The sequence below is a fragment of the Panthera onca genome, chromosome D1 (assembly GCF_046562875.1).
Source record: "Panthera onca isolate mPanOnc1 chromosome D1, mPanOnc1 haplotype 2, whole genome shotgun sequence".
NCBI classification, from domain to species: Eukaryota; Metazoa; Chordata; class Mammalia; order Carnivora; family Felidae; genus Panthera; species Panthera onca.
The window spans coordinates 59,092,931-59,120,254 of NC_138348.1; the positions used below are offsets into that span (position 1 = coordinate 59,092,931).

Here is a 27,324-nt window from a genome sequence, read left to right on the forward strand (position 1 = left end):
CAGAACAGTGAAAACAAATGGACTGAATGTGGTGGTCATTTTGCAGCATATATGCAAATATCAAATCATTATGTTGTACACCTAAAACTAATAAATGTTATGGCAATTATTCCTCAATTAAAAAAAAAAGGATTTAACTAAGGTTAGTAATTTCCTTTTAAATACTGTTCTTATGAAAGTCAGTTAGTTGAAGGATATTATTTACATTTATTTTAAAGTTTACTTATTTTTGAAGGGGGGGGAGGCGGCAGAGAGAGAGGGATACACAGAATGTGAAACAGGCTCTAGGCTCGGAGCTGTCAGCACAGAGCCAGACGTGGGACTCAAACCGACGAAATGTGAGATCATGACCTGAGCCAAAGTCAGGAGCTTAACCGACTGAGCTACCCAGGTGGCCCCTGAAGGATATTATTTAAATTACAATTTCAAAATTGATTTTAAAAACCATCAAGTATATATTACACACATGCAAAGTGTTTATTAGATACAGTGGGAGAGAACACAAGAGAAGAAGGCAAGAGGCTTACTGTCTATCTAGTTGAATGAGATTTAGTCTTAGAAAAATTAGTGTCAAGACAAACATAATCAAGTGCTGAACTTTGTGGTACATATGGGAATTGAATGAAATAATATATAAGATACTTAGTATCCTTAGTTTTGTGAGCATTAAAACAGTAAAAAAGAAGCCAGTGTGATTTTTCTGAAGTCTTCGGGGAAGGACTAAAGAAAGCCCTTAGATTAGAAGAGTTTTGAGGGTCTGTAGAGAGATATAAGATCATACAATAAGGATAGAGGAGGAGGTAAATACAGTAGGAAGATTCTACGGGAGCAGAAGGATCATCTTGAAATTACACAGACTGCAGGACAGAGTAAAATTTACATTGAGAAGTGTTAATTTTGTGGGATATACTGTATGGAGGCGGTGGATTATTTTTAAAGAGGCCCGAGAGTAATGAGATTTAACCAGTATTTTCAGAATGAGTGTATGCTATTTGAATTACATTCCTATAGCCTCATCTTTCTCATGATCAAAGATTAAAATTTATAAGTAGTTAACCGGGGTTAAAGATGCAAGATCTATGGCTGTGAGCCAACCAAAGCCAAACAGCACTTTTGTGCACATACGTTTTGTACTGCGTTGGTACCATGGTTTCACCAATTGAAACAGTCTGTTTGGTATATCATATAAGGTTAGTGGAGAAACACTTGGAATTAGAGGCATTCTAGATTATGCATGCTGGTCTTGCTTCTGATTACTGAAGTCTTTTCATGGGATAGTTTTGTTTTTTTTTGTTGTTTTTTTTTAATTTTTTTTTTAACGTTTATTTATTTTTGAGACAGGGAGAGACAGAGCATGAACGGGGGAGGGTCAGAGAGAGAGGGAGACACAGAATCTGAAACAGGTTCCAGGCTCTGAGCAGTCAGCACAGAGCCCGACGCGGGGCTCAAACCCACAAGCTGTGAGATCATGACCTGAGCCGAAGTCGGACGCTCAACCGACTGAGCCACCCAGGCGCCCCTCATGGGATAGTTTTTAACTGACTCTCTGAGGTATGTTATGTCAGTAATTATATCATTTGCAAATGGTAACAGTTTTTTTGTCTTTTATTTTCTAAGGGTATACCTCTCATTTCTTATAACTTCTTAAATTGGCTAAGTCTTCCATAGTGAGCATTCTGTCGTAACATATCAGCTCATCCCCAAACTTAGTAGTTTAAGACAATTTATTATCCTCAGATCCTCACAGTTCTGTGGGATGATTTGAGCTTAGCCTGGGTAGTTTTTACTTGGGGCCTTTCAAGTAGTTGCAGTCAAATGGCAACAGTGGGCAGAGTCAGCTGAAGATTCAGCTGGATTGGACATATGGACATTTCTGATGCCTTTAGTTGGGATGGCTGGACAGTGGAGAGTGGCCAGCCTTATCTCTCTGTCTTTTCCTCTAAGCAGCTTCTTCTCCACACGGCCAGCTTGGGCTTCCTCACATAAGGCATTCTCAGGGTAGTCAGATTTCTTAGCTGGAGGCTGGGACAGGGAATAGAACAGAGACAGGGAATAGAAGTTTGTAGGCCAATTATTGGCTATGCCTAGAACTAGCACAGGGTCACTTCTGTATGTGGTATATTGTATACCGTATATTGTATTGTATCTGACTGTGTCAGAACAGTCTCAGGGCCTGCCTAGATTCAAGGAATAGAGAAATATATTCCACCTCTTGGTAGGGAAATACTAAAGCAACATTGCAGAAAACCGTGTAGGGTGGGAGATATTTTTGTGGCCATACACAGAAAATTTAATTTACCTCAGAGGGTATCTGTTATATGCTTACAGTTTACCATTGGATATCATGTATATTAGAGTTTTCTGATAGGTTCCTTTTATCAGGTAAGAATGTTTCTATGCATAGTAACTAAGGATTTTACTCAGTAATAGTCTAGCTTTTTTTCTTTGTTCTATTAATACAGTGAGTACACAGACTTACTGATGTTAAACCTTCTATATAATCCTGGGATAAATTTTGCTTGCTTATGATATATTTTTTAACACAGTACTAAGGTTAGATTTCCTAATGTTTTATTTAATATTTATTATTATTATTATTAATCAATTTAATTCTTTATAAATGAGGCAGGCATATAGTTTTTTTGTGTGCTGTTCTTGTCCAAATTAAAACTGGTAAGAGCTACTGCGAAGTGAGAGGCTCTCTGTATTTTCCCATGGTTTGAAACAATTTATATAATTTCTATTTAGGTGGTAGTTCTCACCCATAAAACTATCAGGGCCTATGCTCCCTCCACTCCCCTTTGATTATCTTTCTAATTTCTTTGTGGTTATTGATCTATTTATGTTTCAACCTCTTGTTGAAGCAACTTGGTAATTTATGGTTTTCTAGATAATCATTTACTTTTGCTAGGTTTTTTAGTTTGTTGGCATAAAGTTGTATGTAGTATTCCTTTTAATTTTTTAAAATCTTATTGTAGTTTGTCTCCTTTCTTCCTAATTCTGAAGTACTTTTGTATGTGCTTCCTCAAGTATGTTTATTGTACAATGAATATATTTTAAATTAAACTTGCATTTTAGCACATGGATGGTATTATGAAAAAATCTGGGAATGATTTAGCCTGCTCTTATGCCAAATGTGGTTCTTCTTGCCTGAAATGAATTATTCGAGATGTAAATTGGAAATCTGAACAGTTGATTATTGTTCTATAACTGTTGCTTCATCAGTGTTGTTTGTTTTTGAGAGCACATCTTAGTTAGACCTGACACACTCATTATCACATGCTTTCACACCACCTAACTTTCCTCAGTAGAACTTTCCCACCCACGATGCTACCATTTACTTTTCCATGGGAGTGTTAATTTCATAAGTAGTAATAGTGTTCTCTCTTATTTGATGCCATTGCTGTGAGACTGTGTGTTCTTCTCAACTATGTGTATGGTCTAGACGGAGGAATGTAGAAGCAGGCTTTAGGGTAGATTTCTGGTCTTTTGGGAAACTATCATATTTAATAAACCCATCAACAAGTATTTTGAGTGATTCCCATGTGTCCAAGACTGCTGTAGGTGCTGTGGAAATGCAAAAGATTTCTCAGGCATTTAAAGTCCACGGTAATTTGGCTCTGATCACCCTTCCCAGACTGCCTCTCATGACACTGCTCTCATGCTCTCTTTGCTTTAGCACACCACCCACTTCCTGTTCTGAGCATACAGTGCACTCTGCTCCTTTAAGGATTTTGAGAAGCTATTCCACTGCCCTAACTGGCTGTTCTCTTGTATACAGTTGTCCTACCTACCTTTCCTTTAAACAGAAGCTTAAATCCCTTCTCCTTTAGTGAACCATTCACAAGAACAAGTTGTCTCAGACTAATGTCTCCATTTTGAAAAGGTAATTAGATTTGTAGATCCAGGCAGTAACTCTAATAAGGTATGTGACAGCTAGGTAATGAAACCTTTAGGACCAAAATGAAGAAGTATAAGCTGGATGATATTAAAAATAGGAAGATTTGTAACTGCTTAATGACTTATTATCAGTCTAGAGGGAAATTTTTTTTAAATTTTATTTTAATTTTTTGCTACTATGAACAATGCTGCTCTAAGCATTTGTGTCAAGTTTGTGTGTGTGTGTGTGTGTGTGTGTGTGTGTGTGTGTTTATTTTTGAAAGAGAGAGAGAGAGAATGGGAGACACAGAATCCGAAGCAGGCTCCAGGCTCTGAGCTGTCAGCACAGAGCCCGACACGGGGCTCGAACTCACAGACTGCGAGATCATGACCTGAGCTGACGTCAGACACTTAACTGACTGAGCCATCCAGGCGTCCCTAGAGGGAAATTTCTAATGGCATGACATAAGGCTCTGTTTTTTATCTAGTCTTGTTCAGCATGTCCGTTCATTCAGTAATTTACTTGCCTGATGTTCGCTGAATACTATATGTTGGAAACTGTGCAGTATGCTGGGGATACAATGGTGAATGGTTCTTCCCTTAAGGATATTACAATCTAAGCATTTGAACAGAGGTATAGAAAACATATGCAAAGTTAAAAAAAAAAACTTAGAAAGCCAATGCAATGGTAATATGGAGCTTATAGAAATAGTAATTACTTTATGTAACAGGATCAGTATATAAGAAGATCTCTAGGGACTGGAAGGTAGAATATATATTCAGCCCATCTTAAATTTCAAGATGAAATTTAATTGGGGTAGAGATATAGCCTTATACTGTACTTGAGTCCCAAAACCAACTGTATGAGAAGAGGAAGGCATGACATATGGGCACAGCCTGAGCAAAAAAAGATGCAAAACTTTTAATCAGTAATCAAATCAATGTTAATAATCAGTGGAACGTGATTGCCGGAAAAATTGGGGCTATGTTGATAGACATTTAGTATCTAGAATGAGAAACGATAGACCTTCTTTGTTCCAGGCAGACATATTTGAATTCCTTTGTACCTTTATAAAAACCACTCTTTAAGAGGGAATTTGACAATCAGAAATTTGTATTCTAGTATTATGTGGTTTACAAACTTTAAAGAAATGTTCTCAAGGTAGTTTTCCAGGCATTTTTCTATGCTTGATACACATGAAAGAAAACATGAGTAAATTTGTCAGTCAACATTTCATACAATCTAAGGAAAACAGAATCAGAAGAAATCTTAGAATAGTTTTCTGTTATTTATTGAGTGTCTCCTGTGCTTTGAGGGTTTAAGTGTCCTGTGCTTTGGGGCTCCTCCTTATCACTGAGGAAGAGAAGAGAAATAATAGGTATTGAAGGTCTGTACAAGGTACTGTGAAGTCTCATATGAAGAGCAACAAACACTAATAAGATATAGTTCTGTGTTTTCAAGGCATATGGAATCCAGTGGTGGAGGGAAAGGCAGTAAATAGATTATTACAACATGATGTGAACTCTAGATAGAGCCATGCTTCCAGAGTTAAGAAGACCACAACTCAGATAAGGGTATAGCCTTACCAGATATTAACTATTAAATATTCCTGGGCTTTTACTTGAGTTTTTCCTCTTCTGAGGAATTTCGGGGTCTGTTTGTACGGGGAAGAGAGAGGGAGAGAGATAGATATCTCTTTCTCTTCTTGTAAAGCTACTAATCCCATCAGATTTGGATCTCACCCTTATGACCTCACTGTTAACCTTAATTACTCCTAAAAGTCCAGTCTCCAAATACTGTCACTTTTGGGGTTGGGGCTTCAACATATAAATTTTACAGGGACACAATTCAGTCTGTAGCACCAGGTTATCTCCTTTCTGATTAACTCAAAGTCAGTGGATTTAGGACTTTAATTATATCCTCCAAATACCTTCACCTTATAAAGTAGCATAATCTCAGGACTGATATTCTATCATATTCACAAGGCCTGCTAACATGCAAAGGGAGGGGATTATACTAGGCGAGTATACAAGGAGGCAGGAATCTTGGGGGGCATCTTAGAATTCTGCCTACCACAAAGGTAATAGGGTAGAAAGCAGCAGCAGATTTAGATCAGGTATGAGGACTATTGTGAGTAGAATGATAGAAAGAACACACAACAACCTGGTGTGGTAGGAGGAGCACTAAACTGGGACCTGTGTATTTGTCAGTTTCAACCAAACCAATGTATCTGAGAAAAAAAGGACTTTGGAAGCTAAAAATTTATTTAACATGTAAAGTATTACTGATATTGAGGTTTGTTGGGGAGCTGATGGCAAGACTAGCTTAGGAATGATAGGTTTATGGGTAGAAGGTCGGTAGCAGTGAGGACCCCTGGGCTTTGGAGTTAGACCTGGTTTTGAATTCTGATTCTGGCTCGTACTAGCTTCTCACGTGTAGAGTGAGAACGTATGAAGTTTATGGATTGTTATGAAGGTTAAATAGAACGTTACATTCCAGGTTTTTAGCCCAGTGCCTGCCACATAGTAAGCACTAAATAAATGTTTGTTCATTCAGTTATTTATGAAATATATACTATGTGCCAGACACTCATTTTGGCCCCCAGGGTTGTCAGAAATATTAATATTATTATGCCTGAGCTAGATTTTATTTGACTTTGAATTTCTAGGCTAAAACAATTGAGTTTTAATCTGTATATAAATAGCTATGTTTATACGTTCCATAGTATCGAGCAAAGAGTAACGTCTAATCATAGAATTTCAGAATTTATGATCACTTGGTTTTACATATGGTCCTGGTTTTTCTGTGTAAAGAGCTCTAATTTGCCTGTAGTCATCCTTGTTATTATCATTTTTTAATGTTTATTTATTTATTTTGGGGGGGAGAGAGAGAGAACATGCATGTGTGCATGAGAGTCGGAGAGGGACAGAGAGAATCCCCAGTAGGCTCTGTGCTCTCAGTGCAGAGCCTGACACAGGGCTTGATCTCACTGTGAAATCATGAGCCAAAATCAAGAGCTGGGTGCCACCCACACATTCCCATTTTAGTTACCGAGACGCTAAAGAGTTGGAAGGTCTCCTGGACCCTATTTCATTGTTTTGATTTTTTATAGTACACTACTGAAAAGTGTTTTTGGAAGAGTGTTCCCATGGCAGTGTTCCAAATGGATTAAGGAGGGCAGAGATTGGAAAGAGGGAGGGAGGTCTTTTTTTTTTTTTAATGCTGAATTGGGGTGCCTATAGTGGGAATAATGAAAAGGACATAACGGAGATAAGAACATTGGGGAAGAATCAATAGATTTAGATACCAAATAGAGAGGTGAGGCAGCAGAAAAGCAAGTTCTAGTATAATGTGATTTCGCTGCCAGTTAACACTTCCAGAGCTCTGTGGTGATTAATGACCATCATGGTGTCTAGATTTCTTTGACTAGAATTCTAAAAAGAAGTAGTTTTGAAATTGTATTGAGTGTGGAAAAAATTACAGGTCACAGCCTTACCAGTCACCAGAAATGCACTTTATCATCAGTGGAAGGTGTTATAAACATGATTAGAAGCACGTATATGCTAATTGTCTTTAGGTGTATTACATAATGATAGGAATTCTGTAGACAATCAACCTTTAGCCGTTAGCCTAGGATATCTAAAACATTTGTGTCTGTAGAGATGAAGAAAAGAAAAGTGGTTAGGTAGGTATAGCTCCATTAGATAGCACTAATCTTTTAAGTTACAAGTTTGTAGATCGTAATATTTCTAGTTGTCTCTAAGGGAATATAATCGTAGGTATGTATCAGAGCCTCTGTAATTGCAGTGTAAACATGAACTGGTTTATCTCTGTTAGTCTGTGAGAAGTAAGTGGAGTGCTGGATGGACCCTGTTGCTGGTTGGAGCAAAGTCTTCAGTCTCTGTATCCTGTTTGTCCTCTTTCACTCGGAAGATTGTTGGCAGGTTGCAACATGCATAACGATGTATGTGAGATCAAGCTCTGGCTATAGCTCTATAAGGCAAGCAAGCATTCTGGAGACTGTTTGGGCAGATAAACTGCAATGACTACTGACCAAATGACAGGGTTACCTTTGGTACAAAGGAGAGAGTGGAATCGAGAAGAACAAGAGTAGAAACTGAAAAACCAGTCGGGAGGGTATTGGCTAGATGAAGGTTGATGGTGACAGAGGACTTGGAGAAAGGTGAACAGAGTTGAAATGGCTTTAATCAAGTCCTTGTTGGCTAAATCTGTAGATGCCATCTAAGCCTTAGGTTACTTGATGTTATGATAGTGATCAGTCTTCCCCGAGGTGTCCTGTTCCTTTGACTGTTGTAACACCAACTCTCCCAGCTGTCCTATTTACCTGGATATTCTGGGTCAGAATTTTTTGCAGCTTTTTATTTATTTTTTCTAATCCCTTAAATATTGATGTTCCTCGGGATTCTGTTCTAGGCTCTGTTCTCTTTCATTCTCACAGTCTTCCAGAATGATCTCATTCACTCTCATAGCGTTAATAACCATCTGTGTGCTAATGATTGCCACATTTTTGTCTCTGGCCAAGATCTGTCTCCTAAGCTCCAGATCCTTATATTCAAGTAATATTCAACACCTCCTCTTGGATATTGCACAGGCACCTCAAAGAAAGTAGAATTTCTTTCAAACTGCTCATTCTGTATTCCCCATCTCAATAAATAACATCACCATTTCCTGATTCCCCAAGCCGTATACCAGCTATCATTTTTTTTACTTTTTCCTTTGCGGTATAATCTATATACAATAAAATGCAGAGAATTTAAGTGTACAGGCTGATGAGTTTTGACAAATGTACACACCCACGTTGTCATCATTCAGTCATGTTATAGAGTATATTTTCTTGTCCAGAAAGTTCCTCTATACCCCTTTGCCAATCGTTCTTACACATTCACTCCCACCACTGGCTGAGTTAAACCCTTTTCTTATTGCCTCTTCATTATTAGCTTTTCCTGTTCTTAAACTTCTTTTAAATGGAATCATATGGTGTACTCTTTGGTTTCTGACTTTTTTTATTCAACATACAATTTCTGAAATTTATCCATATTGTTGTATAGGTCAGCAGTTTATTTTATTGCTGAGTGGTATTTCTGTGCATATACCACAATTTACTTATGCATTATCTTGTTGATGAACATTTGAGTTGTTTCTACTTTTTGGCTGTTCTGAATAAAGCTGCTAAGAAATATCCTTACAAAAGTCTTACAATGTTGGGACGCCTGGGTCGCTCAGTCGGTTGGGCATCCAACTTCGGCTTAGGTCATGATCTCGTGGTCCTTGAGTTTAAACCCGTCAGGCCTGTGCTGACAGCCGAGCCTGGTGCCTGCTTCTGATTCTGTGTCTCCCTCTCTGCCACTCCCCCTGCTCACTCACTCACTCACACACTTTTTCTCTCAAAAATAAATAAACATTAAAAAAATTTAAAAAAGAAAACAAACGTCTTACAGTGTATCTGGGAGCGGGGTTACCTTCTCATATACTAGGTGTGTATTTAATTGATTAGAAATTGCCAGTTCTCCAAGGTAGTTATACAATTTTACAGTCCTACTAGAAATTTTTGAAACTCCCAGCTTTTCTACTCCTTGCCATCATTTGGTATCATCAGTTTTGTAAATTCTAGCCATTATAGTGGGCTTCTACTGGCATATCAGTTTTTTATTTAAATTTTATTTTAATTTAGAGAGAGAGTGCAAACAGAAGGGGGGGAGAGAGAGAGAGAGAGAGAGAATATCCCAAGCAGGTCCCATGCTCAGTGCAGAGCCAGATGTGGCGCTCGATCCCATGACCTGGGTACATGACCTGAGCCAAAATCAAGAGTCAGATGCCCAACCAACTGAGCCACCCAGGCACCCCGATTTTAATTTTAATTTTTAATTCCATGATGACTAGTGAAACACCATTTCATGTTTATTGGCCATTCTTACATCCTTTGTGAAGTGTTTTTTCAAATATTTTGGTAATATTTATTGGGTTGTTTGTTTTTTTTATTGTTGATTTGTAGGAATTTTTTGTGTATTATGGATACAAGTCCTTGGTCAGATAGATCTCTATATCTGTATGTTTGTATCTATATCTATGTCTATATCTATGTATCTATAGAACATTTTTTTTTTTACTACTCTGTGTCTTGATTTTTCATTTTCTCAATAATGCCTGGTAAAGAGTAGAAGTTTCAAATTTTGCTAAAATATATTAGGTTTTTATTTTATGGATAGTGCCTTTTGTTTCCTGTTTAGGAAATTTTTGCCTAAACCAAGGTCATGAATATATTTTTCTACATGTTATTCTAGAATCTTTATAGTTCGAGGTTTTACATTTAGTCTTTGCTCTATATCAATTTCACTTTTGTGTATGATGTGAGGTAGAGATTGAGGTTTAGTTTTTCCGTGTCGCTATCCAATTATTTCAGTGTCATTTGTTGACAAAGCTTGTCTTTCCCTAATCAAAAAGTAAATTGATAAAAATGCTGGGGCACCTGGGTGGCTCAGTCGGTTGAGCCTCCGACTTCAGCTCAGGTCATGATCTCACAGCTTGTGAATTCGAGCCCCGCGTCAGACTCTGTGCTGACAGCTAGGAGCCTGGAGCCTGCTTCAGATTCTGTGCCTCCCTCTCTCTCTGTCCCAACCCACTCGCATTCTGTCTCTGTCTCTCTCAAAAATAAATAAACATTAAAAAATTAAAAAATAAATAAAAATGCTGATCATCATCTAAAAAAAAAGTAAATTGATTTTATATAATGGGTCAATTTCTGTAATCTGAATTCTAGTTCATTGATCTGTTTGTTTAGACTTCTACAATACTACTGCTTTATAAACTAGAGCTTTGTGAGAGGTCATAAAATCTGGTAGTGTAAGCTCCAACTTTGTTTCTTTTTTCAACATTTTCTTGACTATCCTAGGATTTTTATATTTCTGTATCAATTTTAAAATCACCTTGTCAGTTGAAAAAAAAAAAAAAAGACTGCAAGGCTTTGGTTGGGATTGCATTGACTCTATAGATTAATTTAGGGGAGACTAACAATACTGAGTCTTGTAACCCGTGTGATTGTTATATGTCTCCATTAGTAAGTTGTTTTTCTCAGGAGTGTTTTACAGTTTTCAGTGTACAGGTCTTTCACATCTTCCATTAGACTTACCTAGTTATTTGTTGATAATGATATTAAAAATACCATTAAATTTTTGTATATTAATCTGGAATCTTGCAATCTTGCTAAAATTATCAGTTTAATTACAGATTCTTTGGCTTTTTATATGTGTACAATTATTGCATCCATGAAGAGACGCTTTTGCTTCTTCCTTTCCTATATTTATGATTTTTTAAATTGCCTTATTGCAATGGTTTGGACCTTGATTACAGTGTTGAATTAGAGTGGTGAAAAGCGGGTATCTCTCCTTGGTCCTGTTCTTAAGTATAACATTAGCTTAGATGTTTTTTGTGTAAGTTCCATTTTTGCATTAGCTGTAGATTTTTTAAATAAATTCTTCACCAGAGGAAACTCTCTTTTTTCCTTAGTTTGTTGAAGGTTTTTTTTGTTTGTAATCATTAACAGGTATTGAATTGTATCAAGTGCTTTTTGGGGGGCATCTTCTAAGATAGCCATATGATTTTTCTTCATTATTTTTGTCACTGTTGGTTTTCAAATGGTAAACTAACCTTGTACTCTTCAGATAAACCTATACGATCAAGATGTGTCTTACCCTTGTCATACATTGCTAGAGTGGATTTGCTAACATTTTGTTAATGATTTTTTCATTTATGTTCATGTGTGAGTTTTGTCTGTAATTTTCTCTTCTTGTCACCTTCTTGTCATGTTTTGGTATGAGGGTTATACTGGCCTCATAAAATAAATTGAAAAGTGTTTCCTCTTCTTTGAAAGATTTTGTTAAAACTAGTATAGAACGGGGGGTGCCTGGGTAGCTCAGTCGGGTAAGCATCCGACTCTTGGTTTTGGCTCAAGTCATGATCTCATGGTTCATGAATTCAAGCCCCACATTGGGCTCTGCACTGCATGTGGAGCCTGCTTGGGATTCGCTCTCTCTCCCGCTCTCTGTCTCCAAAAAATAAAGCAAAGCAAAGCAAAACAAAAAACAAAACAAAACAAAACCCATTGTATAACCCCAGTGAAGCCATCTGAACCTAGAGCTTTCTACTTGAGAGTGGTTTTAATTACAAGCTTAGTTTCTTTAATTGATAATGGCAGTTCAGTTTTTCTAATTTATTTGTTTTGTAAACTTGTGATTTTTTTAAAGCAATTTGACTACGTCATCTTAGTTTTCATATTTATTGGCATATTGCTCATAATTTCCATTAATTCTCCTTTGAATGTCTATAAGATCTAGTGATGTCTTTGCTGGTATTCTTGATGTTGGTAATTTGTTTTCAGGCATCATTTTTTATTACTCCTTTTTTCTCACTTTTCACGTCTACACTATCCCTCCTGTTACTATTTTAATTTAGAAAGATGCCTAAACTTTTCCTAGGAAGGCTGTAATAACCACACACTAGCCTTCCTGTTTCCAGTCTTGTTTCTGTGTCCCATTTACCTTATTACAGGAAGAAAGATCTTTCTAAAGTGCAAATGTAATTAAATCTTTTCCAGCTTAAAACTTTGTTTCCCACTACCCTCAGAAAAATAATCAGCGCTCTTTCATATGGAATGCAAAGCCATCAGCGATAATGTCTGTGTCTCTCAATAGATTCCTGTCTTTTCTTATATTTCCTTTGCCCTTTGTGTCTCTTCATGCAGGCCACAGGGAACTATGCTGCCTTTCTAAGTGTTCTAATTGGTCCTTCTTCACCTTAAAATGGAATGCAGCATTTCAGATGTGATATGATCAACACTAAGTAAACAATGGTCTCCTAACTTCTCCTTTACTGAAATGATTGTTAATATTTTGGTCGTTGTGGTCTCGGTATTTATTATTTATTTGTTATAATGCCTTTCATTCAGTGGATTTTTACATTCACACTATCTAACCCCAAAACATTATTTTAAAGCCCAGTTTCAATCTTACTGTTATCTCAAAGCATATTAATTGGGATGCATCTATTTGCTCTAACTAGAATACCTATCAGATAGTTACTTAGTCCCTCCTCCTCATACCTGTGATAATGAATTTATTTCAGCTTGGCAGTATTAGTGTTGGTATTGACCTGTCACCAGATGACTAGATGATATGTGTTTCAGTCTTTAAAGTATTATTTCATAGTTTGCAAATCAAGATGCATTCCTCTGAAACTGGCTAGCTGGTTTGGAAGTAAAGCAGTTGTTTCTTTTCTTGTCAGTCCTTCATCTCCTCACCCCCAGGGGAATCAGGATGCCCCACATTATGTTTAAAAGCCTAAACACATCAAACTTTTGTTCTTCTGTTGGATTTGAAAGGGGGACATTATTAGCTCTGTCTTGATGTAGCAGGGGCTCTGAAAGTCTATTTGGATAACACTGAAGATTGGAGGAAATGTGACTCTGTCTGTGTGTTTTAAGCCCCTAAGGTAAGATCAGAAAGCGTCTGGGGCAGTGAGAGCCAAATAGTTGAAGTCATACATTAATTATGGTCATGAATCATTTTTATTTTTAAAGTCTTTACCATTTGACAAGGTTGTTTGCATAGTACCAGTGAGTTTCAGGCAGCGTTTTCCCCCTTTTAAAGTAACAGGCTATTTTGTTGATTTCTGCTCTGAATTGATAATGCCTATTATTATCAGAATTCTGATAACATTTTTAATAAAAATTGCACATTTCCTTACCTAAGTGAGTGTTCTTTATTTGATTTTTGTTTTGAATATAATATTTAAAAATTTTAAATACAGAAAACTATCACCTTAATCTCTCAATCCCCTACTGATATCAGTAAAAAATAATCACATTTTAGGACTGAGCTTTTATATTCAGGAGTTAGTTGCTGTTCAGTTCGCAAATATATACTGAGTGCCTCCTTTGTGCCACATCCTGTGCTAAGCACTGGGAATGTATTTGAAAATGAGAGGTCCCCCCCCCCCCCCGAATGATCTAATAAGGAAATAAACAGTTGCTATAAAATAATAGTTCTGTAATCTTTGTTAGTGGTATTATATACATGATGCTGCAGATTTCTATAGAAAGGAGTGCCTGTACCTGTCTGGAATAGTTCAGGAAGGTCTTTGAAGAAGAGGTTGTGTTTGAGCTGCCTCTTTAATGGACTCAAGACTGTCCTTATCTGTTAAGAGGTGGATAGATCAGCTCACTCAAAGTTACAAACAAGAAATGGCATGGTGTGTTTAGGGAATTGTCAGTGGTTTGGTTTTGTTGGAACTGAGCTCACAAGGTAAGGAATATCAGGAAATAATGCTGGAGATGTTTGCTGGGACCGCATTACAAGGGGCCTTTCCTTGCTTTTAAATTTCTTTAGAGCAAACTTTGTAAGAGAGTATTACTATCAAAAGAGTGTATACACATACACTCCCAGAGCAAGAGGCAATAGGATGGAATATAACCTCTATTGGAGGAGCTTTGAGGAAGTTGCTTGTATAACCAATCTTATTAGCAACCTAGCACTAATAAGAGTTGCTCCTTTAGATGACCTAGGAAATCCTCAATAACTGTCAGGCAGTTTCTGAAAGTGCAAAATACGTCATGAATATTTTTAGTGCATAGTGTCATCATCATCATAATGTTGGCAGAGGTATTGATGCCATCAAATCCCTAATGAAATTAACCTTGTATATAGGATATCTTTCAGATTGGGATTGTTGAGTAATTTTTAAAAACTGAGGTAAAACTTGCATACAGTAAAATGTGTAGATCTTAAGTTTAAATTCCGTGTATAACTGTGTACCCTCATCCCGGTAAAGATATATAGGATATTTCCATCACCTCAGAAAGTTACTTTGCCCCACCCCCATCCCCGTTCTCTACCAGTCAATTCCACCCCACATGGACAGCCAGCGACTCTTGATTTCTGTCACTATGGATTGCTTTTACCTGTTGTTGAACTATGTATAAATGGAGTCATACAGTATACTTTTTGTTACTGGCTTTTTCACTCAACATCATTGTTGTTGAGATTCATTCATAGTGTTGTGTATATATCAATGGTGTGTTCCTTTTTATTGATGAGTGGAATTTCATGATTATACCTCAATTTGTTAATTGATTCTCTTGTTTGATGGCCATTTGCATTGTTGTCTATGAATATTCTTATACAAATCATTGTGTAAGAATCATTGTGACGTACGTTTTTATATTTCTTGAGTAAATGCTTAGGAGTAGAAATACTGGGCCATAGGTTAGATGGCTGTTAAACTTTATTAGAAACTATTTTCCAAATGATAGTGCTCTTTTACACTTTGCCAGCAATGGATGCAAGTTCCAGTTGCTCCACATCCTTGCTAGTAATAGATGTTGTCATTTAAATTTTTTTTAGCGTTTATTTATTTTTGAGAAAGATACAAAGAGCATGAGTGGGGAAGGGGCAGAGAGAGAGGGAGACACAGAATCCCAAGCAGGCTCCAGGCTATGGGCTGTCAGCACAGAGCCCAGTGCAGGGCGAGATCATGACCTGAGCTGAAGTTGGACACCTAACCGACTGAGCCACCCAGGCGCCCCAATGTTCATTTTAATTTTAGCTATTCTAATAGATGTGGAATGTATCTCATTGTGAGTTTAATTTGCATTTTTATGATGACTAAGATGTTGAATACCTTTTCTTGTACTTTTTGGCCACTCTTGTATCACCTTTTGTGAAGCATTTTACTTTTTTGCCCATTTTTAACTGGATTGTCTCTTTGTGACTGATTTATAAGAGTTTTTTATGTACTCCAGACGCAGTCCTTGGTCAGATAGATGTTTTGCAAGTATTTTCTCTCACTCTGTGGACTGCTTATCATTTCTTAATGGCATCTTTAGCCGAACAGACATTTTTTATTATTGTGAAGTCCAATTTGTCTATTTTTAATTTTATGGTTAGTGCTTTTCATACCTTATCTATGAAATCTTTACCTCTTCTAAGGTTGTAAGAGATTCTCTATGTTTCTTCTACAAGTTTTGTGATTTTAGTTTTTATGTTTACTATGCTCTCCTTGAATTAATCTTTTGAATGTGCTGTGAGGTAGGGAATGAAATTAATTTTTCCCCCTATGTTTGTCCAATGTTCCAGCACCATTTGTTTTAAAAACTTTCTTTTCTCCGTTAATTTGCCTGGATTCCTTTGTCCAAAATCAATTGGCCATATATGTGTAGCTCTATATCTTTATATATAATCTTTATGCTGTTCCATTGATCTATTTTTTTGATCCTTATGCCAGTAGCATATTGTTTTGATTATATAGTTTTATTTTTTCTAAGTTTATCTTGGTTTATCTCTTCTAGATTCTTTGTTTTTCTGTATAAATTATAGTATCAATACGCTTCTTAATTTCTTCCAAAGAACCAAAGCCTGTTGAGATTGTGATTGTGATTGTGAAACTATTGACCCATATATAGAAATATCACTGAATTTTTTTGTATGTTGACCTTGTATCCTGTGACCTTATTAGTTCTAGTAGTTGTTTTGTAGATTTCTAATGATTCTTTATATGAAAATCATGCCATCTAAAAATACAGTTTGACCATTTTTAATATGTATATGTATAAGAAATACATAAGCTATATTTGAAGACCAAGAGACAAAGAAAAACACAAACCCATAATGGAAGCAAAAAAGAAAAATAGTTTCTAATTTTTTTCAATGTTCCTTGTTTCAAAGTGGCTGCTGCTTTAAATTAGTCTTTTTAACTGGGATTATTGTTAATTCTTTTTTTCTTTGTGGGTACCCATAAGTAATATTCAGGTTTGTCGTCATTGATATTCTCCTGGTGACTTTAGCAATCCACTTAATTTCCTTGGGCCTCAGTTTTCACATTTTTAACATGATGGGATTCAGCCAGATTATTTTCTCTCTAAGGTGTCTTCCAGACTCCTGTGAGTTCACCATTTTAACTCTCAATGTATCAGAGGCAGGCAGGCATAGAAAGGGTGTTTGTTTTTTTTTTTTTAAGTTTCTTTACTTACTGTATTATTCCTCCGTGTGCACACAAGTGGGGAAGGGACGGAGAGAGAAGGAGAGAGAGAATCCCAAGTGGGCTCCATGCTGACAGCACAGACTTGGGGCTTGATCTGAACCATGAGATCATGACCTGAGCTGAAATTGAGAGTTGGCTGTTTAACTGACTGAGCCACCTAGATGCCCTGAAAGGGTGTTTTAAGGGCACATTGTAATTCCTGTTATTTCATTACAGGTATGCTAGGGAATTATGAAATGATCAGTTTGAGTTCATTACTAATTCTGTTTATCCTGGAAGGTTTGTCCTCATTTTGTTCCATTTATGTCTCTTGTTTGTTCCATTTATGTCTCTGTGTTGAGAGTTTATAGTTAACTCACTTGAATTTTTCTCTAACTTTTATTTCTAGGCTTCATAGAGCCCAGTGTGCAATTAAACAGACTCAGGTAACTGTTCAGAAAATTGGAAAGGAAATTGAAGAAAAGCTAAGACTCACATCTACAAGCAATGAGTTGGTAGGTTTTTATATATATTTATTGTTTAGACTCCTTGATTGCTCCTATGATTGCATCATATTCTTCTTGTGTTAATTAATTTTTTCCCAAAAAGCTTTATTTAGGTATTTTTTCTTTTAATGTTTCACTGAGACTTATGTTGGCATTTAAATATTGGAAAACACTTTCCCATCTCTTAATGGAACCCTGCCTTTTCTGCTAGATGAAACTTTAGATGACATACAATTACTTAGAAAATAATTAAAAGCTATTTTATTAATGTCTTACTAATGTGAACTCTAGACACAGACTATAGTGAATGGGAAATAGCTGCCAAAAGAAAAAAAAAACCTTTAGGGACTAATCTCTGCTTAAAAGATGAACTTAAAATTATTTGGAGTAAACTTAATAGGCTGGTTTATGGACAGTGTTCTCTTTGGGGAAAGATTCTTTTGATGAGGCATTTCCAAAGAAATAGAAATTCCAACCCAAATGGACAGATTCAAGATATTAGTGTAATTTGGGGTTGCTCTAGACTCTTTTCTAAATTAATTATTTTTTAAAATACTAATTTTGGAATAAAGATTCTGTCTTTGAGCAGAATAGTGGGCATAACTAATAAATTGAACTTTTCTTGAAATGAAACCCCATGGCTATGGACAGCTTTTGATGATATCTGTGCTCAAATTAAGTCCTAACTAAAAAACTTTGAGTTGTTTTTTTGTTTTGTTTTGTTTTGTTTTGTTTTGTTTTGTTTTTACTAACTCATTTTCACAGAGAGGCAGTATCTTCCAGTTGTCATTTATAGCATATCAACTTAGGAAAAGGCCTTTTTATCTCCAAACAAAAGTTCCATATCATCTTGAAGATTTGCCCAAGATAATAGTTTAATAGATGAACTATAGAAAAGCAATGCAATTAACCACTTACACAGACTCCTCTCTCATGAACTTTGAAGTTAATGGATGATAATGTATTTAAACTATACGAAATTGCTGATTTTGACCTATAAATGGCAGTTTCATATAATTCAACCTAATATATAAAATGACTAGCTGTACCTGGCACATAGCAGGTACACAAAATATGGCAGCTGCAATAACTATAGTAGTAATATTTATTCATATGACTTTTCTTGCCTATGGAAAATCTTCCATTTTGGAGAAGCTGTTAAACCACGTCTTGTTTTAACTTAAGCTCAGTCAAGGAAGAAATTCCAGACCACAAACATATTGGAAAAGGAGAAAAAAAACAGATAATTTTAATCCTTTCTGTAGTGTACAGAAATGCCACATTTTTAGAACCTTTGTCTGAGGAGAAATTGCTAGGGTTTTTTTCTTTCTTTCTTATTTTCGTCTCCCCAAGGCAAGACTGGGAAATTACTTATTCCATTAAATGACAGCATATGTTTTGTCTCAGTATGAAAAAATGTATGTTTAATCCTATTTTTCTAAAATATAAGTGGTGACACATAGAGCAAGGTGATAGAATGTGTGAGTGTAAAGAGGTCAGGTTCAGAGGTTCACTTTGTGTTTTTACGCTGCCTGGTCAACATAGAAGAGAATCATTGATTTTTGAACTAAAAGTGGACCTAGAAATCATCTACTTCCTGTATAACCCCACTAAAGCCAACCTTCCTCAGCACACTCAACCCCCTTCCTCATTTTATTTTTCTCCTAGTATTTATTGCCCTTTAACATGCTATATACTTTGCATATGTACTTTGTCTGTCTCTCCAAACTCTATGAGGGTAGGGATTTTTGTCTGTTTTTCTTCACTGCTGTATTCACCATTGTCTAGAAAAGTGTTTGACACATAGTAAGTGCTCAATAAATATTGAATTTAGGAATGAATCTAGCATGTTAAATAACAAAATTCAGCCAAGAAAATTTGAATTTCTATGTGGCTTTTTCAAATGACACGGGAATCAATTGGGCAATACCTTATCTAGCAAGTTAAATTGTACAAAGTGGAAGGTTTCTATAGAAGGAGGGTAGGGGCGAGAAAGTTATTAGCAAAAGAAGAGGATTGTTCCAGGCAAGGCCTGCCTCCTTGGGGGAGAAGCAAAGTGTCTTATCATGCAGATTGCCTCATCTTTTTTGTGGGGATACAGAGGGCCTAAGGGTCAGACTCATTGGCAAAGACTGAAAAATTCCTAGCTGGCCATTTCTAGAGGAGGTTGAAATGCAGTTAGATTTCATAGTAAGTACCAGTTTGGGAACTCGATCTAAGTGACACCATTCTGGGCCTGAAAAATTTCTTTCTTTCTTTTTTGTGAGCAAGCATACTCTCCTCATACTACAGGATGGAGAATGAGGCCTGAAGACAGGAAGCAACTTTCCCATAATCATTTCACAAGCAGAGGCAAATTTTGGTTTACTTGTCTTCTTTCAGGCAGTAATGCCATGTACTTGTTAATTTTCTACTTTGAGATTCACCTGTAGCAAATTAGAAACTTTACTGTTACCTTTTTTCCTCATTCCCTTTCTAAATCCCCAAGGTCATCATACTCCAACCCAGACAGTTTCAATTTTTAAGAATTGACTTTAATTTTAGCCTAAGTATAGTCAGTCAGAAGGCATATTTGATGCTGAAAGAAATCAGATTACTTTGGGGTTCCCTGGGTGGCTCATTCGGTTAAGCATCCGACCTCGGCTCAGGTCATGACCTCACAGTTCGTGGGTTTGAGCCCCTCATCGGGCTCTGTGCTGACAACTCAAGAGCCTGGAGCCTGCTTCAGATTCTGTGTCTCCCTCTTTCTCTCTGCTCCTCCCCCACTAGTGCTCTGTCTCTCTCTTTCAAAAATAAAGAAATGTTAAAAAACAGTAAAAAAAAAAAAGAAATCATAGTACTTACTTTGTAAGATCGAATGTAACTTTCTCTGTTATAAGAACTTGAGTTCATACTTGATGGCTTTTAAAAGATTTAGCATCTTCTCAAACTACATCAATGGCCAACGTATCTTTTTGACATTTATTTGTTTCTTATGAAATTTCTGCTGTTGTCATCTTGAACTTTGCTCATATGTTTTGGATTTTGTCAAATGCCTCTCCCATATCCATTGATAATTGTATTTTTGTTTTTCTGTTTTCTCATATCATGGTGGTGAAATACATTGATGTTTGAATGTTAATCCAACTTTGCATTCCTGAGGAAAGCCCCTCTTGTTCATGAGGAAATATTTTTTATATGTATTGCCAGATTCAATTTGCTAAAATATTTAAAGGATTTTTGCGTCTCCATTCATTAGGGATATTGGTCTGGTCTGTACTTTGTTTTCTTAGAATCTCTTTGGTTTTGTTGTCAGGGTGATGTTGGCTACAACCCAGTGAGTTGGGAGGTGCTTTTTCTTCTGTTTTCTGGAAGAATAGGTGTAGAATTGGAATTATTTTTTAAGTGTATGGTAGAATTTACCAGTGAAGCTATCTGGACATGGAATTTTCTTTGTGTGCTTTGAACTAGGAATTCAGTTCTTTCATATTTGTGGGTTACTGAAGTTATCTCCTTCTTGGGTGAGCTTCAGTTTAGTAGCTTACATTTTTCAAGGATTTGTCTATTTCATCTAAGAGGTTATTCTCTTTAATTTTAGCTGTTCTTGAGGGTGTATAGTGTTTTCTTAGTTTGTAACGCATTTCTATGGCAGACATTTTTCATATCTTTATTGGTCACTTGTGTATTCTTTAGGAAGTGTAAGTTTAAGTATTTTTGCCCATAAAAAAATAAACTATTTATATTTGCAGAAAATTTGCAAAGATAGTTCAGAATGTTTCCATATAACTTTCATCCATTTTCCCCTAATATTAACCTCTTCTATAACCATGTTACATTTAACATTGTACAATATCAAACTAAGAAGCTAACATTGATATGTTACCATTAACTGTGGGCTTTATTCAGGTTTCACCAGTGTTTCCACTAATGTCTTTTTAAAAAATAACTAGACTTTATTTTATAACAGTAGTAGATTTATAGAATTATGACAAAGACAGTACAAAGTGTATACCTTGCAGCCAGTTTCTCCTGTTATTAACATTTTACCTTAATGATACATTTATTATAATTAATGAACCTATACTGATAAATCAGCATTAACTAAAATCCATGCTTTCTTCAAATTTCCTTAATTTTTACCTAATGTTCTTTTCTGTTCCAGAATCCCATGAAGAAAACCATATTACATTTAGTAGTCCTGCTTCCTTAGACTCTTCTTGGTTGTGAAAATTTCTCAGACTTTCATTGTTTTTAATGACTTTGAGAGTTTTGAGGAAAACTAGACAGGTATTTTATAGAATATCCTGTGATTGGGATTTGTCTGTTGTTTTGCCATGAATAGCCTGGATTCACTGTTCCAGTATCCAGCCCAGGATACCACATTGTCTTCCTAGGCTTCTCTGATCTATGACAGTTTCTCATTCCTTCCTGCATTTAAATCGCCATTACTAATCCCTGTTGATATTTACCTTAACCACTACTTGCTTAAGGTGGTGTTCCCTAGGTTTATCCACTGTACTCTCCTTTGGAGTATTGTTTCCATACTCTTAATTTTTTTTTTTTAACTTTTTTTTTTTTTTTTTAAACGTTTATTTATTTTTGAGACAGAGAGAGACCGAGCATGAACGGGGGAGGGTCAGAGAGAGGGAGACACAGAATCTGAAACAGGCTCCAGGCTCTGAGCTGTCAGCACAGAGCCCGACACGGGGCTCGAACTCACAGACCGTGAGATCGTGACCTGAGCCGAAGTCAGCCGCTTAACCGACTGAGCCACCCAGGCGCCCCTCCATACTCTTAATTTTTTGAAAGCAAGATACTACGTCCAGCCTACACTCCAGTAGAGGGGACTTAGACTCCACCTTCTGAGGGAAGACTGCCTACATATGTTATTTAGAATTCTTTGTGGGGAAGATTTGTCCTGCCCCATTTATTTATTTATTCATCAGTATGGACTTTTATATATTTATCTTATACTTTAGGTTATAATCAAATACTGTGTTATTTATTTTCTTGCTCACCTTGTGACATTGAGAGCTCTTTCAGGTTGGCTCCTATATCCTTTTGACATGACTCTCTTTTTTATTTGTGTGCTTTTTAAAGCACTTTTAAATTTCTGGCACTATATGATCCAGGCTCATCTTGTCTTTCCCCTGTTTCAACCCTGAATGAGCCATTTTTGCAAGGAGTCCTGTTCCTTCCGTTAGATAATGGTATTTAGAAACAAGAATGGTATTTAGAAACAAGATCTGGGTACTGGGTATGCTTGTGGCTACTGGGTTGTAACTGCTTCTAGGTCCTCGCAGTGGATAGAGCTGGTATACACAAGTATCTATATGTGTATTAAACTAAACATGACTTCATATTGATACATTCAACTCTAACAGCACAGAGTTCATTCTTCTACCTCAGTTTGTTTATTTGTAGTATCTTTATTTCTGTTAGTGAGAAACTTAGCTCCCATTATCTGTAATTTATTTCCTTATTTTTTCACTCCTAGTATACATGTAAAGTAGTTTCATGTTTTTTCCCCTTATTTTTTAATGGGATTTCTGTCTTCTTGTGTTGAGGTTTGAGAGAGGAGAGGGGAACAGAGAAGGAGGGAGAGGGAGGGGGAGAGAGTGTGTGTATACGTACACTTTTGCATGTGTGTTTGTATTTTTCTTTTTTTTTTGGATACAAGTCCTTTTTTTGATACGCATGTTGGGAGTATTTTCTTACATTCTGTGGCTTGCCTTTTCATGTTCTTAATGATGCTTTCTAAAGAGCAAAAATTTATAAGTTTAGTGAAATACAGTGTGTTTTTTAATGTTATTTTATCGGTAGGGCTTTTTGTTTTCTCTATAGGGAATCTTGGACTAACCTAAAATCATATAAATTTCTTTAGTGGTTTTTATTTTTTTTTTTTTTCCTAGAAGTTTTGTAGTTTTGGGCTTGACATTTAGACCTATGATCCATTTCAAACTAGTTTTTTTGTATGAGTTAATAAGTGAGGTAATTTTTTTCTATATGAATATGCAGCTGATTTACCATCATTTGTTGAAGAATCTTTTCTTTACTAATTTAATTGTTTTGAAATGTCTTTCTAAAGTCAATTGACTAAATATGTGTTCATCTATTTCTGGATTTTCTGTTTGCTCCACTGATCTATATGTCTACCTTTCACCAATATCAAATTCTACTATTATAGATCCCTTGTTTTAAAACCATTTATGGTAAGTCCTCCAACTTTGTTCTTGTTATCAAAATTCCTGTGGGTTTTCTAGGTTCTTTGTATTTCCAAGTGATTCAAGGATCAATTTGTCCATTTCTACAAAAAAAAAAAAAAGTCCTGTTGCAATTTTGATAAAGATTTGTAGATCAATTTGTGGAGAATTGCCATCTTAGCAACAACAGGTTCTCCACTCCATGAACCGGGCATATATTTCTTTCATTTAGATTTTTCTTTAATTCTTTCAATATCTTGAGAGATTTTGGACATCTTTTGTTAGAGCTATTCCTACGTAGTTTATGGGAGTTTTGGGGGTGCATTCTTGCAAATGGAATTGTTTTTGAATTTTTGTTTCTCATCTGTTTGTTGCTAGTATAAAACAATATAGTTCCTTTTAATTTATTAACCTAGTATCTTGTAGCCTTATTATATTAATTTTTTAGTTCTCGTAGTTATTTTGTGTATTTATTGGGATTTTCTCTGTAAACACTCATACCTGCAAACTTGGACTGCTTTGTGTGCTTTTTATTATTTATTTTTTGTGACTTATTTCAATAGCTAGAATGTACAGTACAATATTGAATAAAGGTGATGCAAGGGGAAATCCTTGTTCCCGATCGTAGGGGGAAATGAGTCATCCTTTCTTAATTAAACATAATGGTAGTAATGCCCTTTATTGGTGTTAGGAAGTTCCCTCCTACTCCCAGTTTCTGAGAGTTTTTATCATGAATGGATGTTGAATATTGTCAGATGCTTTTTCTGCATCTATTGAAATGACCGTGTGATTTTTCTCCTTAATTCTGCATACTTTAATTTCAGATGTTTAACATTACATTTCTGGAATAACTCTGAATTGGTTACAGTATATACTCTTTTTTTGTGTCTTGATAGATTTGATCTGGAAATAATTTAAGGGTTTTTTTGCTATATTTATTACGGATACTGGAGCACAATGTTTTAAATTACTTTATCAGATTGGTATTAGGATTATGGTAGCCTGGTAAAATTAGTTGAGCACTATTTATTTTTCCTATTCCATCTTGGCTAGAAGCAGAAGTCCTTGCTTTTAATATTTTTAATATTTTCTAGTGCTCTGCTGAGATTTTATATCTTTTTATTCATTGTGAGAGTATTTTCCTTTTGTAGTACTTGGCTGAGATTTCATATCTGTTGATTCATTGTAAGGATATTTTACTTTTTCTCACTCAGCATATTTTTAATAGTGGCTTTAAAGTCTTTGTATGATAATTCTAACATCTGGGTCATCTCAGGGTTGCCATATGTGGGTTGTCTTTTCCCTGGAGAGTGAGTCCTATTTTCCTGGCTGTTCATATATGGGGTAATACTACATATTATCCTGGACAATGTGAATATAATTTTGTGGATTCTCTGGATTTTGTTACTTTCTTCTGAAGAATATCGATTTTTTATTTAAAAAAATTTTTTTAAACATTTATTTATTTTTGAGACAGAGACAGACCATGAGTGAGGGAGGGGCAGAGAGAGAGGGAGACACAGAATCTGAAGCACGCTCCAGGCTCCGAGCTGTCAGTACCGTAGCCCGACATGGGGCTTGAACTCGCGAACTGCAAGATCATGACCTGAGCTGAAGTCAGAAGCTTAACTAACTGAGCCACCGAGGCACCCCACAATGTTATTTTAGCAGGTAGTTACTTGGTTAGGTTCAAGCTGTCATGCTTGCAGTGGACATTGGCTCAGATTTCATTTAGTTCAGTACTTTTACCCTTACTCACAGCTAGCTGCTTTCTGTTTTGCCTCATGCATATGTTGTTTATGATTCAGAGGTTCAGGTTGAATTTAAACAGAATCTGGGGTGCCCATTCTCTTGCTTCCTTCATTCTGATTGCCTGATCTCTTTCCCCTGGCTCTTCTGGCTAGAAAGATAGTTGTCTTTCATTGGAGTTTGACTGCAGTCACCCTCAGGACAAAGCTACAGAAAAGGGGAAATTCACTCTGTATGTTGGTTGCTTGCACCAGGCTCTGAATCTCTCCAAAATTTACCTGTCACTGATCAATCTCCAGAATTCTCATGTAGCAGCTTTTTGTATTTTATCTGGAGCCTATAGCTATTATTTAATCAGAGGACCAGTTTCTTAGGTGCTCATTCTCTTAACAGCAGAAGTTGAACTTGTATATGTTTTATTATTATATATCTTTTGCTTTATCTTCCTAGTTGGATCTGGGTTCTAGGTCTGATATGGCCACTGTGTCTATGAAGTTAATAAATTGGATTATTTTCTTTTTTGTTAATGTTTATTTATTTAAAGTTTATTTAATTTTGGGGGAGAGAGAGCTTCTCATGCACGTGCATGAGAAGGGGAGGAGCAGGGAGAGAAGGGTGGACAGAGGATCTGAAGCAGGCTCTGCGCTGGAGACAGCCCAATCTGGGGCTTGAACACATGAACCGTGAAATCATGATCTGAGCTGAAGTCAGCACTTAACCAACTGAGCCACCCAAGTGCCCCTGGATTAAGTATTTTCTAAGGAAATTTTTTTCCCTTTTTTGGTGGTTGAGTAGCTGTAAGTGCAATAGAAACAACCTAGAAATGACATTTAAAAGTAAATTTGTTCCCATAGCACAACTGCCATAGTTCTAAAGTTTTTTTTCCAGATTGTTAATTATTTCCAGGTTTTGTGGGAAAACTAATATAGATGAATGTGCCCTAATCTACCATGCTCAAACTTTTTAGTCTCAAGACTTCTTTATACTCTTAAAAATTATCAAGACCTCAGAGAACTTAGTGTGTATCTGTTGGTGATGCCTAGGTTAATAAAAGACAGATGGATTCTCACATTTATTTCGGCAATCAGGCTGTGAGGATACCGCAAATCTTAGAGACTCTGGAAAGCTCCACCATACAGTTATGAGAAAATGAGAATGAAAAAGGGAAATAACAGCTTAGTAGTATTATGAAGATATTTTTGATCTCACAGACTCTGAAATGGTCTCAGAAACTCTCGTGGTTTCCTGGACCATGCTTTGAGAACATTTCGCCTCAGGCTTTTTAGCTCCAATGTGATCTAAAGAAAATTGTTTCCTTTAGTATGTCATTTACAAATTAGTCTGTCATTCTGAAATGAATCTTTGAACATTGCCTGTCATTGTCTTTGTAAATAGGAATGTGTGTGCTTGCAAATAGAGGAATCTACCTGTGATTTTCAGATCAGATACATGTTGTATAAAAACACTAAGATCCAATGAATACTTACCCATTGGAGATGCACATGTGACATTAACTAGGGGTAAACAGATAAATAGAACACAGAAACCCATTAGCAGATACTTATAGAACATTAAAGTCTTTGAGCACTTGTGTTAGGTGAGTTAGAAAAGAAGCAGAACCAGATCCCACTTGGTCAGGTTTGTTTACTCTTCTCGTCAGAAATTAGAGCCATTGGTATTGAATTGGTATTGAATTGGTATTGAATGACTTGATACAGTTCTGTAAATGGGCCAGTTTCTGCACATGGACCATAACGCAAACACACTGTAAACATGCCTTCCTGTATTAGTTTAGTATTTAGATGAACTTGTACCCTTGGTGCTTTGATTCTAGAAAATATTCCCTATTTGAGTGTGTACCCTGGAATAGAGCAGATTAACCCTCTGTGTAGGCATATCTGTGTTCTATGAAAAGTTGCTTCACTTTTTTTCTGTTGTTTCTTTTTTCCTCTGCCCAGGTAGAATTCGGTTTACATAT

At 36.2% G+C, this 27,324-nt stretch overlaps 1 protein-coding gene across 2 annotated transcripts in view; it reads left to right on the forward strand.

Annotated features, from left to right (window-relative positions):
• UVRAG (UV radiation resistance associated) overlaps window positions 1-27,324 on the forward strand; it is a 296,618-nt gene that overhangs the window by 115,039 nt on the left and 154,255 nt on the right. For both annotated transcript variants that reach the window (XM_060605582.3, XM_078433088.2), the window contains exon 7: window positions 17,319-17,424. In XM_060605582.3, the coding sequence (XP_060461565.1) occupies window positions 17,319-17,424 (106 nt within the window). The remainder of the gene's footprint in view (window positions 1-17,318; window positions 17,425-27,324) is intronic.